This window comes from Anolis carolinensis, chromosome 1, assembly GCF_035594765.1.
Source record: "Anolis carolinensis isolate JA03-04 chromosome 1, rAnoCar3.1.pri, whole genome shotgun sequence".
Lineage (NCBI taxonomy): Eukaryota > Metazoa > Chordata > Lepidosauria > Squamata > Dactyloidae > Anolis > Anolis carolinensis.
The window spans coordinates 274,375,897-274,392,157 of record NC_085841.1 but is presented as its reverse complement, the minus strand read 5'-3'; the positions used below and the strand labels follow the sequence as shown (position 1 = coordinate 274,392,157).

The window sequence follows — 16,261 nt, the reverse complement described above, 5'->3', positions numbered from 1 at the left end:
ATTTGCGAATTGGCATGTTCCTTTCATATCTCTGGAGTGATGTCACTTCTCACACTTCCTGGATTGCATTTTCACTTAGCCCAGTTCTTACTAAGCCATGTTGACTCACTTGATGTCATTGCTTTATCTTTCATTTCTAGAAGCAGCAAACCTATAGATAACTTGTTTTACATACAAAGCATCGCAATTTCTTCTCAACCATGTGTGCAGGCTGAGCCAAATTAAGCGTGGTACATCAAATTATCTGAAAAGCATAGCAGCCCTATATAGGGCAAACTTTCAGCAGAAGGGTAATGACAACCCTCAGCCCACAGTTTGCAAACTCCATCTGTACATTACTGCTGGTGTCACACCAGTCCAAGTTTATTATGATGAGGCATAATTTAGCCATTCATATAAAAACATAAGGAGAAATGGCTCATTTATGGAATACTTTAAGCCTAATATGACCCTTGATTTATGCAAATTTCACACAGTTAAGTATAAATGAGAAGATCTTAGAAGTCTCTATAACACTCCACAAACTTTTTTTTCACAATCTGACCTACTCTTCAAAAAGTAACTCTCCCAAACAGTTTATAACCATCTGGAGCTACCTATAGAAATATATAGGCTTAACAGATAACCAAAAGAGCATATGGCAAGAAAATATGTATTTTAAGAAAGCTGTGGACACTCAGTTGAATTCAGCCATCCACTTCAGTCTCAGACCACTTTCCATGACATCACAACATTCAGATCATATCTGCATGGTGCCTGCTTCAAGACTACCACCTTTTCTAAGTACCATAGGTACCATAGGTATAGCATAGGTACTATGTCTTTCAACGGTCTACCAACAAAGCATCCAGCCGGACATGTCAGGAGCGATTGGTGCTCAAGCATGTATCTTCGTTTTGTGGCTAATTTGGCCTTTGAGAAGTGGTGTAGTTGACAACAGACACAGGTTCGTCTACACTAGACATGGGCAAACCTTTTTGCCTTGGGGCCACATTGTGGGCTTGGGAGGGGAAGAGCCTGGGAAAGGGTGTGGCCCAGAGGGGGTGGGGTGGGACCCGGGTCATCCTCAAGTTGTCCTCCCAGCAAAGCTACTCGCCCCATCCTTATGTTGGGAGGAAAATGAGACATGCTGCAATTGCCCCGATCCTCCTCCGATCTTTGAGTTGTCATCTTGGCATTTTGCAGGGAGGAGGGCGAGACAGGTGATGGCTTCTCCTTTCCTCATGCTATCCTCTCACACCGCTCCTTGTGACATGCAGGGCTAGACATGCAGTGGCTGAGAGCGCTCCAGAGGGCTCTCAGCTGCTGCGTGTCTTCCTCTCCCATCCTTTGTGCATAAGGATGTGGCAGGCAACTGCGTCCTTATGCTGAAAGGACAGGGAAAATGAGGAGGGCCTAAGGTGAGCACCCAGGGGGCTGCATCCAGCCTCCGAGCCTTAGTTTGCCCATGCCTGGTCTACACTGTAGAAGAATGCAGTTTGACACCATTTTACCTGCTATGGCTCAATACTACAGAATCATGAGAGTTGTAGTTCCACAATCCTTCTCTGAAGAGTGCTGATGGCTCACTAAACTACCACTCCCATGACTCTATAGCCTTGAGCCCTGGCAGGGAAGTGGCATTGAACTGCATTCATTCTACAATGAAGATCAAAGCTTTTCAAAGTATGTGTTTTAAGTGTGTTGGCTCCAGTGTGTCGCACTAACAAAAAACTGCTATGGGAAATAAGCAATAAATCATATACGCTTCATTATTACAATTTATGTCAGTGTCCATATCAGTTTCAAGGGATTGGTTTAACCTCCAGTTTGCCAATAAAATTCAAAGTGCAGGTTATTACCTATAAAGTCCTAAATTGTTTGGGCCCTGCCTATCTTCGTGACCACATCTCCCCTATGTACCTGCGCGAGCATTAAGATCTACAGGGGAGGCCCTCCTCGCAGTCCCACCACCATCACAAGCTCGGTTGGTGGGGATGAGGGAGAGGGCCTTCTCGGTGGTGCCTCCACAGCTTTGGAACACCCTCCATAGGGAGATTAGGCAGGCCCCCACATTGTCCTCCTTCCGGAAGGATTTGAAGACTTGGATATTTGAACAAGCCTTTGAGAATGCCTAGCCCCAATGGTCTGCAATTAATGACACAGCACTGCACTTTCATCCCATGTCCTTATTCTTTAGCTACAACTTGCACTATCCCATTCCCTTGTTTTTGTTTGCAGTTTGGCCATGTTTTAGGACAATTGTCAACATAAGTTATTGGGCGCAGTTCTGAGTTTAGATTGTTGTTTTATATGCTACTGGTTTTGCTTTTTGTATTGTACTGTGTGTTTATTTTATGCATTGTTTTAGGCACTTTGTGTCACATGTAAGCTGCTCGAGTCCCTTCAGGGAGATGGAGGCGGGGCACAAACAATTATTTATTTTCCATGCTTGTACCCCTTCTCACCCCGAAGGGGACTCAGGGCAGCCTCACAACCGGCAGCAATTTGATGCCAAACATACAAATTCCAAAAAATAACAATTACAATTAAAACCAAATATTAAAACAGCAATTAAAATCACACAGGTTGAAAATCATAGTCCAGTGTCATTCCATTAGACAATCACTTTAAAAATCCTCAATTACTGAACTACTACAATTACTACTCGAATGCTTGGTCCCATAACCATGTCTTAGGTTTTTTCCTGAAAGGCAGGATAGAAGGGGCTGACCTGATTTCATTGGGGAGGGAGTTCCACAGATGAGAAGCCACAACTGAGAAGGCCCTGTCTCTCGTCTCCATCAGTCACATTTGCGAAGAAGGTGGGACCGAGAGCAGGGCCTCCCCCCACAATCTTAACCTCTGAGGTAGGTCATAGAGGGAGATTCATTCAGACAGGTAAGCTGGGCCAGAACCTTTAGGTCAGTGATTCCCAACCTTATTTTGACCAGAGACCACTCTCTAACATTAGTACCAAAAGGGTTACGATTCAGTTTTTGGTCAACTTTAGATTCGGTTTGGTTGGTTGGAGTGCCGATTCAGAAAATTGCATTGGATAGATCACATCAGCTCTAGTTTCTGATACAGAACATATGCCATCCAGTAGTTGCTATCTGCTTGCCCACAAGAGACAATATTTAACAATGTAGAGCTGATTTTCCCCGCATGTCTCGTGGACCTTATTTTAAGTATGTTGGCTGTGGCCCACAGGTTGGGAACCGCTGCTTTAGATTGCTAAAGTTGTTCTTGTTATTATTATTACTATTACTATTATTATAAAACCAAATGGCTGTCCTGAAAGGATGCCGGTCTAAAAAGTGTGCCACCAACATAAAACGGCTGGAAAGCTCTGGTGGAAAGGCACCCAGCAGGAGCCACGACGAATATCGAACTTCTACCAGCTCCACTGAGATTAGACGAGAAGCGTTGCGTTGTGGGGAGCTTCCCTGGTGTGACTGCGCTCCAACCTCGCGGCTCCAGTTTAAAGGGCAACGTGGAGCGGGCGACCTCTTCTTCCGCGTGGCTCCAGAGGCATTCCCGGGTTCCAAAGTTCGTTAGCTTCCCTTCGGGGCCTTGGAAATCCCGCCCGCGGCCGCCCTTTTTGGCCGGCCGGGTCTTTTCCCCTCAGCCTCCCCCCTCCCCCAACGGCCCTCGTGTCCTTATAAGGGGTTGATGACTCCTCGTTTCGGAGAAAGGTCCGTTGAAAACGCCCTCCGGCCTGCGAGGGGCCTCGGGAACGGAGGGAAGGACGCACGGAAGGCGAGGGCCATGTGGCCCCGGAGGACAATGCTAGTGCTGCTGGTGGTGGCGGGAAGGAGGCCTGACGCCGAGAGAGGCCTTGCCTTCCGCCTCCGCGCGAAGCCTGCCTGCCTGAATTCTTTTCCGGGCCCCATTCCCTCCCTGCCTCTCTCTTCCCTCCCTCCCTCGCAGGCCTCCTCACCTCGTTGAGCTGCCTCTCGGCCGTCTCCCTCAGCGTGGAGTCCATGGTGCCCCGCAGGGCCTCGATGATGGTGTTGGGATCCATGGCGGCGGCGACAGCAGCGGTGGCGGGTTAAGGGCTAGACGGGGAGGCGACGGCAGAGGAGAGCAGCGCGGGCGGCCCGGCCACTCGATGCGCACATGGAGCCCGCCGCTCTCCACAGCGCGAAAGGAGGAGGAGGAGGAAGAGGAAGAGGGAGGAGGGGAGGAAGAGCAGAGCGCCAAGGCCCCGGATACAGAGGCAGAGCGCGCGCGCGCCAGATCGCCCGCCTCGACTGGGCGCCGGCGCCGACTTCCGCTCCACGCTTGCCGCCGCCGAAGAAGAAGAAGAAGAAGAGCATCACGGGAAATGTAGTCCGGCGAGTGAGGCGGGAGAGAATCGTACTTTCTGCTGCTGCCGCCACCTCGGGGGGCTGCCTCGTCCGTTCAGAGGGCAAACTTTGGCCCTATCTCCCGGTGTTTTGGACTCCAACTCCCACCATTCCTAACAGCCTCAGGCCCTTTCCTTTTCCTTTGGCCCTCCAGGTGTTTTGGACTTCCAACTCCCACCATCCCTAACAGCCTCAAGCCCCCTTTCCCCCTTCAGCCGCTTAAGCTTAAGTCCAAAACACCTGGAGGGCCAAAGGAAAGGGCCTGAGGCTGTTAGGAATGGTGGGAGTTGAAGTCCAAAATACCTGGAGGAGCTGTTCAGCAGCGGAACTCTCTGCCCCAGAGTGAGGTGGAGGCTCCTTTGGAGACTTTTAAGCAGGCTGGATAGCCATCTGTTGGGGGTGCTCTGAATGCGATTTTCCTGCTTCTTGGTGAGGGATTGGATTGGATGGCCCACGAGCGCCATCCATTCCAACGCTATGATTCTATGTCCATTTCATGGAAAGTGCTCAAATTGTCATCACTATAAAGCCATATACTGTTGTCTTTATAAAAGCACAGAGCTGCAACTGTCACTTAAAATTTTGATTACTATTGGCATTTTTAATCCTGTTAAGGGCGAATACACTTTGGGATGAATTTCCAGCATCGTATGCTGTTAAGGGTGTGTCTACATTTTGGGACACCTTGAGTGTGTATCTATAGATTTCATATATACAAAATGTTTGTGTGAATAAACAGTAAGAGCATGTTTTGTCCTGATACTTCATTGTGAGGTATTGTGAGACAACAGCTAATTCTTACATTAATTTTCAAAAAAGAATGAGCTTCTATTTCACTGGGTTTCAGTCCTCACAAGACAATGGGCTGTGGATTCATGATGCTTACATACATACAGTAGATGTTGATCCATGACTGATGGAGATTATAGGACACCACTCGAGGCATGGGATATCTTTGGGTACATGATAATCTCCTCACTTAACTTCTCAGTTCTGTCCAAAATGAGTGATGGAAAAGCTCTTATACTGATGCCACTCCAAACCAAACCCTTCCTTTGAGATTTATGTTTTGATCCGCTTTCACTAAAACTTTTCTCTCCCATCCCACCCTCAGTCTCATCTCATGCGAACATCAGAAGAGCTTTACTGAACCAGAAAAAAGGTCTGCCTAGTTCAATATTGTGTTCACACAGCAGCCATCTCATTGCAAATAGGGAACACATAGAGCATGAGAGCTAGATCATCCTGTTTCTCATGGGGGAAGGAGGAGATTGGGCCAAAATAGCGTGAAGGCACCAGATCCTGTGTCTGATCTTGGAAGCTAAGCAGGGTCAGACTTGGTTAGTTCTTGGATGAGAGAATTCTAATAAAATCAAGTCTGTGGGTTGTATTTCAGAGAAATGAACCTTCAAAACTACCTCTGATATTAATTGCCTAAGCAAGCCCTGCAAAATCCCCGGGGTCACCATAAGTCAACAGGTGATGTGAAAGCACATATAACACACCAACAAATATAAGAAGCCTTTACAGGTCATTAAGCAGTTCTCCGACTACTTAAAATCCAATTAATAATGTCATTCCTCCTGCTTCCCTCACAAGAAGTCTTTACAACTCCGTCAGATGCCATGAAAAAGGACTAAAGTTAAAATCTCAAGATAAAAATAAACATCTGGAATCCTAGTGTTCAAGATCAGTGATAATCTCTTACAGACCACTGGTTATGGAGTTAAATGAGTGCAACTCTATTTGTAATCTCCCCACCAACCATCCAAATAAATCACTAATCCTGTTTAACTGCTAAATCCATGATCCTCATTGGATTAACTTCTGTTAGTGCTGTAAGTGATACTATGCTTTCTTCAAATGCCCTAATTTAATAATAAATATTCAGATACGGCAATTGTTTATCTTAACATTGTAATAAATAGCGATAAAGCAAATAGTAAATGCTTTTGTGTATTGACTTCTTTATATTGCAGAAATTATTGGTCAAGCTATTGGTTTTCAGTTATGATTTTATGATGGATTAACCATTCCAGTAGGTCCAATGATTAAGTTTTCTGCTCTTTGGTACCGTTGAATCTTGCACAAACTGTAAAAAATGACAAATAACATTTGAAAGTCCACTTCTGGTTCAAAATACTGACTTCTTATGTCAAATTCTGGGAGAAGTGGTTTACCCTTTCTGAGAATAGGGAAGTGTGGCAGCCACAGAAATAGTTTTAGGGGCCACATTTTGCTCACTCAGGTTTATGAGATTTTTTAAAAGCTGAGGCCCCTTCTCCACCTCCATATAAAATCCTGATTTTCTACTTTTAACTAGATTACACGGCAATCTAGACTCATATAGTCCAGTTCAAGGCAGATAATGTTGATTATTTGATTTGATAATCTGGATTATATGGTAGTGCAGAAGGCGTCTGAGAATTTTGTTTTGTGGGTTCCAACAGACTATGAAATTAATCTCTTCTCAGTAAATATTCATATATTGTAACCCAATCAAGTTTTCAAGAGATCAGTTATGCCTTTTTGGTTTTCTAATATAACATAAAATAAGATATGCTTACATCACAAAGCTAAATAAATTATTGTATCAGTTTAGTTTCTTTTACATTTTTTTGTTGCAGTCTGAAATTGTTTTACATTGTGGAAGGGAGCACTATTAGGATTTAATTATCACTTGCAATTTTTATATTTAATCCCAGAATTGGTTAGATTACATCAGTCATCGGATATCCAAAAATGAATGTCGTCTGAATTAGTGACCTGGCAGGAGCATCTATGCATAGTAACCCGATCAATCGAGGTGAAAAGCAATCAATCTTACTGTGTTTTATATTTCTAATCACAAGTGAATCAGATTGACTGAAACATGGGAGGCATGATATAATCATGTCTTGGAAGGAAGCCCAGTTGAAACTTGAAACACTAGCTTCTAAATATCCTGACCTAGAAATCAGACTCTTTTTCTCCAAAACCGTTGGCTTAAAACATGCCAATCTAATTTATTTCTTAGTCATTGCAATTATAGCACACAGAGAGAATTATTACTGTAATAAAAGTAAAACAGGAGAAATTAATCTATTGTAATCACACAGCGAATTGTCAGATTCTTTAAACTAGTTTCATTATACATCATTGACAAAATTATTATACAGAAGTGGCAGCTTCACATTCATAAAGATGGCCACCTACATCATTTTTTCCTGTCTCCCAAAGTGACAGATTTCATTTTTAATTTCTTGCCAATTTAATCTTGTTAATACAAATATTGTAACTTTTAATTATGTCGCAAACATTTAATTTGCTGGTGCCAATGTTATTTAGTATAACTGAATTCAATTCCTGAACTTTCAACCAGACAGATGCTGAATCTTTGTAGTTACAGGTATCAATCATAGCTATATGCACATTTGTTTCACAGGTGCTTTGATCCATCAGAATGGTCTCAGATGCCATTTCCCGGAAACCAGCTATTTATGTTGAGAAAGGGTCCCTGTCATGGCCTACTGCAGGATCAGTACTTCTCATGATCAGGTGACTGGTAAAGACATAGGAGAAAAGTCAATTAAAAAGTGGCAGCTTTTAATTCTACTCGAGACAGTAGAATTTGAGAGATTATAGAATCATAAAGTTGGAAGGGGCCACAAGGCCATCTAGCCTACTGACTGCCCAAAATGCTGAATTCGCAGGTAAAGCACTCTTGCAAGATGTCTATCCAAACTCTGTAAAGGTTTCCAAAGAAGGAGGGGCTACCACCCTCCAAGGAAATTTATTTCAATTTCAAACAATCCTAAAGACTTCTCAATATTTAGCAGGCTCCTTTTTGGTAGTTTAAATCCATTGGTTCCTGCTCTAATCTTTGGAACATCAGGAAACAAGCTTGTCCATCTTCCCTTCAAGAGATCTAATAATGGCTATTACCTTCTTTTGGCTAATTTTATCAATTCCCTTAGTCAATCCTCATAAATCTTGTTTTGAAGAGCCTTTATGATCTTGGTTACTTGCTCTAGACATGCTGCAACTTCTCAATATCCTTGAATTATGGTGCCCAGAACTTAACACAGGATTCTGGATGAAGTCTGACCAAAGGAGAATACAGTATAACTACTATATATCTCTATCTATCTATCTATCTATCTATCTATCTATCTATCTATCTATCTATCTATCTATCTATCTATCTACACACATATCTTCATATATACAGTATCTAGAAATTTGGTTAAAAAATCAGTCCCCAAAATCCCCTGTTCTGAGTAAAGTGGCAAAAGCCAAGAGCTTCGTCCATCCTGGAATAACTTAAAAGAAGCATTGACTCCCTCTAGTCTCTCTGATGTGGCACCACTTCTGGGCCTTTTGAATGCCTGGATGGGGAAATTGTGGTGGTGCCCAGAGGTGGCTGATCCTCAGCAGTAACGTTCATGCTTTCCCCTCTCCATGGAAGAATCATCAACTTATCCATGGGTCACATTCCATAATTTTGGCCCCAATAATTTGCTATTGAATTATACACGAGTATATACATTACCTTTTATCTGGATGCTATACTTGTTTATGCAGACTATAATTGCATTGGCTTTTTTGGCTGTCACATCGCATCAATTTCTCATGGTTTGTAGTCTACCAAGACCCCTAAGATCTTTTCCCCATGTACCATCAAGTGACACAACTTGAAACATGCTCCATTACCATAAGTTTTTTTTACTGATTGCTAGATTCTTGGCTAGAATCCAAATCACTGACAGTCCAAGATAACAGCCATTAACACCTGGTAGAATGTGAAACTGAGATGGTAATAATGATATAACATTGCAATAAAATAGTACATAGTAAAAACAGCAGCATTACAGCATGGTTTAAAACAGGGCTGGGAACCATGGTAGCCTCCAGATCTTGCTGAACTGCAGTTCCTAGCGTTCCTGATCCCTGATTATTCTGGGTGAGGCTGCTGAGACTTGTGGTCCAACCACATAGGCAGGGCCACATGGTTCCCAAGCCTTCCTAAAATGATCAGCAAGGAGGGAAAATACAGGACACTCTTAGGGTGTGCCTGCATTATAGAGTAAATGCAATTTGACATAATTTTAACTGCTATGGCTCAATACTATAGAATCACTGTAGAAGATGCACTCCATGTAACAAACAGTTCATTCATATTTTCATGAGATCCCTATGTATAGTTATTGTAGTACACTAAGTTAGATATCTTTTCCATGGAATAAAGCATGGCATACAAAAATTAATGTATGACTTCACAATAGATGGCAAAAGGAGTTACTAAAACATAGTATTTAAAAGAACATAGTTCTGGAAAATAGTTATTAATGCAGTATTGTTGAGCATTCCCCTTGTTATATTTATACAAAAATGTATAACGGAGAGCAATGTTTAAATTTTCACGTACTTTGTCATCAAATCAAAAAATCTTCCATCAGATTTGACCAAGGATATTGTTTTGTGGGCTGTATTAGGGAATCAAACAAATAGGAATATAGGTCAGACTAAGACACTCTTGAGAGCCCCAGTGGTGAAGTGTGTTAAAGCACTGAGCTGCTGAACTTGCAGACCGAAAGGTCCCAAGTTCAATCCCCGGGAGCGGCGTGAGCGGCCACTGTTAGCTCCAGCTTCTGCCAACCTGGCAGTTCGAAAACATGCCAATATGAGTAGATCAATAGGCAGGAAGGTAACGGCGCTCCATGCAGTCATGCCGGCTACATGACCTTGGAGGTGTCTACGGACAACGCCGGCTGTTCGGCTTAGAAATGGAGATGAGCACCAACCCCCAGAGTCAGACATGACTGGACTTAACGTCAGGGGAAACCTTTACCTTTACTTTAAGACACTCTTGAGAAGAATCTATACAGTTTTGTGATTATATTACAGTAGAGTCTCACTTATCCAACACTCGCTTATCCAATGTTCTGGATTATCCAACACATTTTTGTAGTCAATATTTTCAATACATCGTGATATTTTGGTGCTAAATTCATAAATACAGTAATTACTACATAGCATTACTGCGTATTGAACTACTTTTTCTGTCAAATTTGTTGTTAAACATGATGTTTTGGTGCTTAATTTGTAAAATCATAACCTAATTTGACGTGTAATAGGCTTTTCCTTAATCCCTCCTTATTATCCACCATATTCGCTTATCCAACATTCTGCCGGCCCATTTATGTTGGATAAGTGAGACTCTACTGTATTATTATTACTCTTGAGAAGAATCAGTAATTCATCAAAATTGATTTTTCTAGCAAATTTTGCTGCTAAATGATTTAGAGGCTCATAATTTAATTGCCTGTGATCTGTCAGAATCTTTTGCTCCTTGACCCCTTGTTAGAAGATGCACACACTTTATTTTCTCAGTACATATTTTAGAAGTAGCTGTAATTCTTCCAGTTCGAATATAATTGACTAGATATAGCTACCAGTATGTTAAAATGTGTTTTATTATATCTATGCTGTGGTGGACATTGTATTTGAGTAGAAACAAACAAGAAAATATTCTGCACATGGCCAATTTTTTAAAAATTTGAATCACTGTCCTATAGTCAAACCACAAGACTATGGCAGCCACATCTTATCATCATGCTAACTCATATTAAAACTATTCAAGTATGGATCTGAGCAGCACTTCAGTTTATATGTTCTATTCGCGGCCTGGAAAAGTTACTTTTTGGACTACATCTAGTTATGCTGTCTGCAGGATTCTAGAAGTTGTGATCCAAAAAAGTGTCTTTTCCAACTTAATTTCTGTTGAACTAAATTAGATGGTAAATTTATTCATGACATAGAGCCCACAGAGCCAGTAAAATTAATTTCTGTGCAACAGCAGGCCATTTGCTGTGAGATGCTGAGAAGAAGGAAAGACAATTACAGTTCTTGAATAATTGTGGGGGGAAGTTGTGCACATGGTACACATTTGCATGTCACACAGGTTACCACAAATGCAAAGTTCATACTCAGTTCCTCCTTTAACTTTGTTGTTATAGACATCCCTGAGTGGTGAGGCATTTATGGGACAATTGTATTCCAATGCAGTTTTCTTCTGATAAAAGAGCCGTGGAGAACTGTTTTGATCATCATCATCATTGTCGTCGTTGACATGATTTCTTACCTGTCTCTCACTGTGCATTGAGGCACAGTTGGTCGATTGGTTTTTGAGGATTATCAATGCCTCACTGGAACAAGGGCAATTTCCATCTAGCCTGAAACAGGCAACTATTAGACCAGTTCTAAAAAAGGCATCCCTTGATTCCTTGATTCTATCAAACTATCGACCAATTTCAAACCTCCCATTTTTAGGCAAGGTTTTGGAGCGAGTGGTGGCCTCTCAGGTCCAGGGATTCTTAGATGACACCGATTATCTCGACCCATTCCAGTCTGGCTTTAGGCCTGGTCATGGGACTGAGACGGCTTTGGTCGCCTTGGTGGACGACCTCCATAGAGAACTTGACAGGGGGAGTGTGTCCCTGTTGGTTCTCTTAGACATCTCAGCGGCTTTCGATACCATCGACCATGATATCCTTCTGGGGCGGCTCTCGAGAATGGGCCTTGGGGGCACTGTACTACAGTGGCTCCACTCCTTCCTGGAGGGTCGCACCCAGATGGTGAAGCTGGGGGATACCTGCTCGGACCCCTGGCCTTTGACCTGTGGGGTCCCGCAAGGTTCTATTCTTTCCCCCATGCTTTTCAATATCTACATGAAACTGCTGGGCGAAGTCATCTGGGGTTTTGGAGTTCGGTGCCATCTCTACACAGATGACACTCAACTCCACTACTCCTTTCCACCTACTTCCAAGGAAGCCCCTCGGATCCTAGACCAGCGTCTGGCTGCTGTAATGGGTTGGATGGGGGCCAACAAGTTGAAGCTTAATCCTGATAAGACAGAGGTCCTCCAGGTCAGTCGTTCGACCGATCGGGGCATAGGGTGGCTACCTGTGCTTGACGGGGTTGCACTCCCCCTGAAGGCGCAGGTCCGCAGTTTGGGGGTCCTCCTAGATTCATCGCTGTCACTTGATGCCCAGGTGTCGGCAGTGGCCGGGAGGGCCTTTGCACAATTAAAACTTGTGCACCAACTGCGACCTTACCTCGAGAAGTTTGACTTGACCATGGTGGTCCATGCTCTAGTTACCTCAAGAATGGACTACTGTAACACACTCTATGTGGGGCTGCCCCTGAAGATGGTCTGGAAATTGCAGTTGGTACAACGGTCGGCAGCCAGGTTACTAACTGGAGCTGCTTACAGGGAGCGGTCAACCCCCCTGTTCAGGCAGCTTCACTGGCTGCCGATAATATTCCGAGCCCAATTCAAGGTGCAGGTTATTACCTATAAAGCTCTAAACCGTTCGGGACCTGCCTATCTTCGTGACCATGTTGTCCCCTATGAACCTACTTGATCTCTAAGATCCTCTGGGGGGGCCCTTCTCTCGCTTCCATCTTCCTCACAGTTACGACTGGTGGGGACGAGAGAGGGGGCCTTCTCGGCCGTGCCCCCCCCCCCCCCGCCTCTGGAACTCCCTTCCCAGGGAGATTAGGTTGGCGCCCTCTCTATCCTACTTCAGGAAACAGCTGAAGACCTGGATGTTTAGGTTGGCCTTTGGTGAAACAGGCACTGGATGACCAGCCTTAGTTGGCACTATAACTCTATCCTGAATTTTATTAGGTCCCTTTTATTCTGGTATTTTAAGTGATGTTATTTTTATATTGCTGCTGCAGTCCCCCCCACCAATGAAGTCAACTAAATTTTACTTGGTGGTTGATTGATATTATTAACTCTTGTTTTATTGTCTTACTGTGTTTCATTTTTTTGTATATTGTTCAATGTATTTATGCTTTTGTTTTTGTAAATTGTGCTAGTCGGGCCTTGCCCCATGTGAGTTGCCCCGAGTCCCCGCGGGGAGATGGTGGCGAGGTATAAATAAAGTTTTATTATTATTATTATTATTATTATTATTATTATTATTATTAAAGCCCTGTACTCTGGTGCTAGTGCTACCTCTGGCACTAGTTCTTGACTCAAAACGCTGCTCGTATGTTAAAGCAAAACCGGGGTTGAGCAACAACCCTCAACTCAAAATGCTCTTAAATTGTGATGATCTCAAGTCAAGATTCCACTGTACTCCAAGCTAGAAAAAAAGCAACTATACACCCACAGCATGATATTAGGTGATAGGATAATGCTACCCTTGAGAATTAAAATGGTTCTTGGTATGTGTAGTGCCTGTTAGATACAACCACCTAGCAAAAATTCCATATAACTATATTTGCGTATGAGAATCATAAGCAAAGTCTACCTCTGTAGTGTACACATAATACACATAGTAAAGAATTCTTATTTATTTAGTGCCATCACTGTACATAGCAATTTACAAGTAAAAGAATAACAAAACAATAGCTTTCTTGCTCAGGGTGGTGTTTGCACAGGTGTAGAAGAATGTAGCAACCACATGTTTCAACCAATCAACAGAAAGACTTTTTTTCTAGGTGTTTTGACTGTATAAAGTAAGTAAGTAAGTAAGTAAAGTTTATTTGTATACCGCCCTCTCTCCCAAGACGAACTCAGGGCGGTTTCCAATATAAAATCAGCATAAAAGCATTGTACAATAAAACACTGAAACACTATAAAGCACTAAGAGTGCAAAAATAGCATAGCAATTGGCTAAAATAATCACATAAACAAAAACAATATAGTCACTCAAAAACATATAAATCACAGGAAAAAAAAACCACTGGGATGGAGGAGAGGATGGCCTGGAAGGGCCACTAGAACTAAAGTGCAATGTTATATTCTAAGGGCAGAGGAATAAAGCGCAATGTCTCAAATCCAGAGAAATGGCCAGTGCAGCTACTATAGCTATGGGCTCGGTTATCCGAAGGCACAGCGGAAGAGCCAGGTTTTAAGCAGCTTTTTGAAGGAAGCCAGGGTTGGTGCTAAAGCGTCTTGCACTGAATAATAAGATCATTTCTAATTAACTTCCTTCTGACAAATTCACCATTACAGCAGATTTCCCCTTTCAAAGGGATTGAGTTCCTGATACTATCTATAGAAGGCTGATATAGCTGAAATTCTCCATTGTGTCTAGGAACTGCCATTAAAAAAATATCTGAAAGACTTTGGCCTCTTATGACTTAATCCCATGGTCTTCGGGCTCTGTTTCCATGATCTTGTGAAACAGATCCCCATGGAAGTCCCATGGAGGTCATCAAATGACATGAGGGCTCTTCCGGTGGGACTGTGGCATTCATTTCCTTAGTACATAGAAACAGAGCTTGAATATTGTCTTCAGGAGTTGGGTGTTACCCAACTCCAAGCAGCAGAATGCGGGAGAAAACGAGAAAAGGTGCAGAAAGGATGTGGGATGGCTGGCCATCCCTGAAGACAGGGAAAGATGGTAGGGAACAGGGACAAGACAGTTCCTTCTGCTTTCCCCCGCCCGTCTGATGATGTCCTTAGTATTGTGCTCCACAACCCCCACAAATATTGCCTCTGTAACCAAGTCCTGTACATCATGATGTGGTTTTCTCAGTGCAGTGCTAGCTGGAATTTACTTGAGCAATATATCATATTGAATCTGAAGGCAAAGTCATGGTGACATATAATTAGAATTTCCGTCCAGGCGGTTTTAAACTGGTTTTCTTATCCCCAGGCTTTCTCTTTGCTTGACCTCAGTGTTATGAAAGGGCATGTAAATTCTATGAAGCTTTGGACCGTAATTAGTTTCACTGGATAACCATTTTGTTCATCCTGTTATAATGAGGAAAACGTGTTATGCCTTAAGCAGATGGGAAAGATAACTGAATGTGAAACAAATTTGCCAATATTATAATGCCCTTATTTATTTATCAAAGTTATATTCTGCCCTTCTGCTACAAATTATGCACAAGGATGCAAGCGATTAAAAAAAAAAGTAAATTAAAGCACAACCACACCAATAAATGACAAACACTACAAATTTAAAACATTTTTGATGGTCCAATTTCTTCCCTGTGCATTTTGCCATTCCTTTTAGCTGCCAGTCAAAGTAGCAATTTGACATTATAATAGCAATATTTGGAGTTCCATCTCCAAAGCTGTAACCATACAAGCAAAAGTTTTCCCCCAAACTCAGTGGAAGACCCGCTAATATGAAAGATTGGCAATGACAGGGATGCTTGGCAGCATCCAATTGCTAAAAATGAAATTAATTAAAAGCAACAATTAGTTTTCTGTGTTTATTTATATTAAAGTGGCAGCAATTTAATCCGGGGATAAAATTAATTAACTACAAAGAGAAAATAATTACAAAGGGGAATTTAATGGCAATTACAAAAGGAAATGTAATTACAAGGGGAGAACAATTAATTAGGTAAGACAAATGGTTAATTAAGATGTAATTATCACAAGTTTCTGAGTTTTTCTTGAACAGTCTATGATGCAAAAATTATCATACCACAATTGACTGACACAGAATTACAGCAGCTTATGGATGATTTCTAGTATCTTAGTGGAAAGCTGTCGCTGAACATGGAAGCTAGAATGGTGAAGTAGTTTGCACGTTGGACTAGGACTCTGGAAACTTGTTTTCAAATCCTCGCTTGGCCATGGAGATCCACTTTCCATTCCAGAGATAAATAAACCTCACTTTCCTAGTTTCCAACAGACCTCATGGCTTGTTCTTGGTCTTGATGTCTGTGTTTCATATTTTCAAACCGTGGATGAGGACAATCAGTGGACGCAAAATCGGTGGATAGAAAGGGCCGATTGCGCTCACCTTTAGATTATCTTGGGAGGATCCCGGGACAGTATTCGCTTAGGAAGCGAGCGTACCATTCGTGCAGCGCGGGGTGGGAGGGAGTAGTCGACAAGAGAGGCTCCGTGGCCTGGACTCAGTCCGCGCCTGCGCAGTGTGGTGCGGTGGCGTGAGAGGGCAGGCCGCGTCCGA

The 16,261-nt window shown here is 42.7% G+C and overlaps 1 protein-coding gene and 1 long non-coding RNA gene across 3 annotated transcripts in view; both read right to left on the bottom strand.

Annotated features, from left to right (window-relative positions):
• The window catches only part of ipo7 (importin 7), a 46,582-nt gene extending 42,339 nt beyond the window's left edge, over positions 1 to 4,243 (bottom strand). The window contains exon 1 of one of the 2 annotated variants that reach the window (XM_008107028.3): positions 3,923 to 4,243. In XM_008107028.3, coding sequence (XP_008105235.1) covers positions 3,923 to 4,006 — 84 coding nt within the window. In that variant the 5' untranslated portion in view covers positions 4,007 to 4,243. The remainder of the gene's footprint in view (positions 1 to 3,922) is intronic. The other variant, XM_003214719.4, reaches the window with a different exon arrangement.
• Positions 4,244 to 13,661: 9,418 nt separating this feature from the next.
• Positions 13,662 to 16,250, bottom strand: LOC134298336 (uncharacterized). Its single transcript, XR_010005366.1, has 2 exons — positions 16,091 to 16,250; positions 13,662 to 15,084 (listed from the first exon to the last, which is right to left on the bottom strand). It is a non-coding gene; the product is annotated as an uncharacterized LOC134298336 (long non-coding RNA).
• Positions 16,251 to 16,261: the final 11 nt, after the last annotated feature.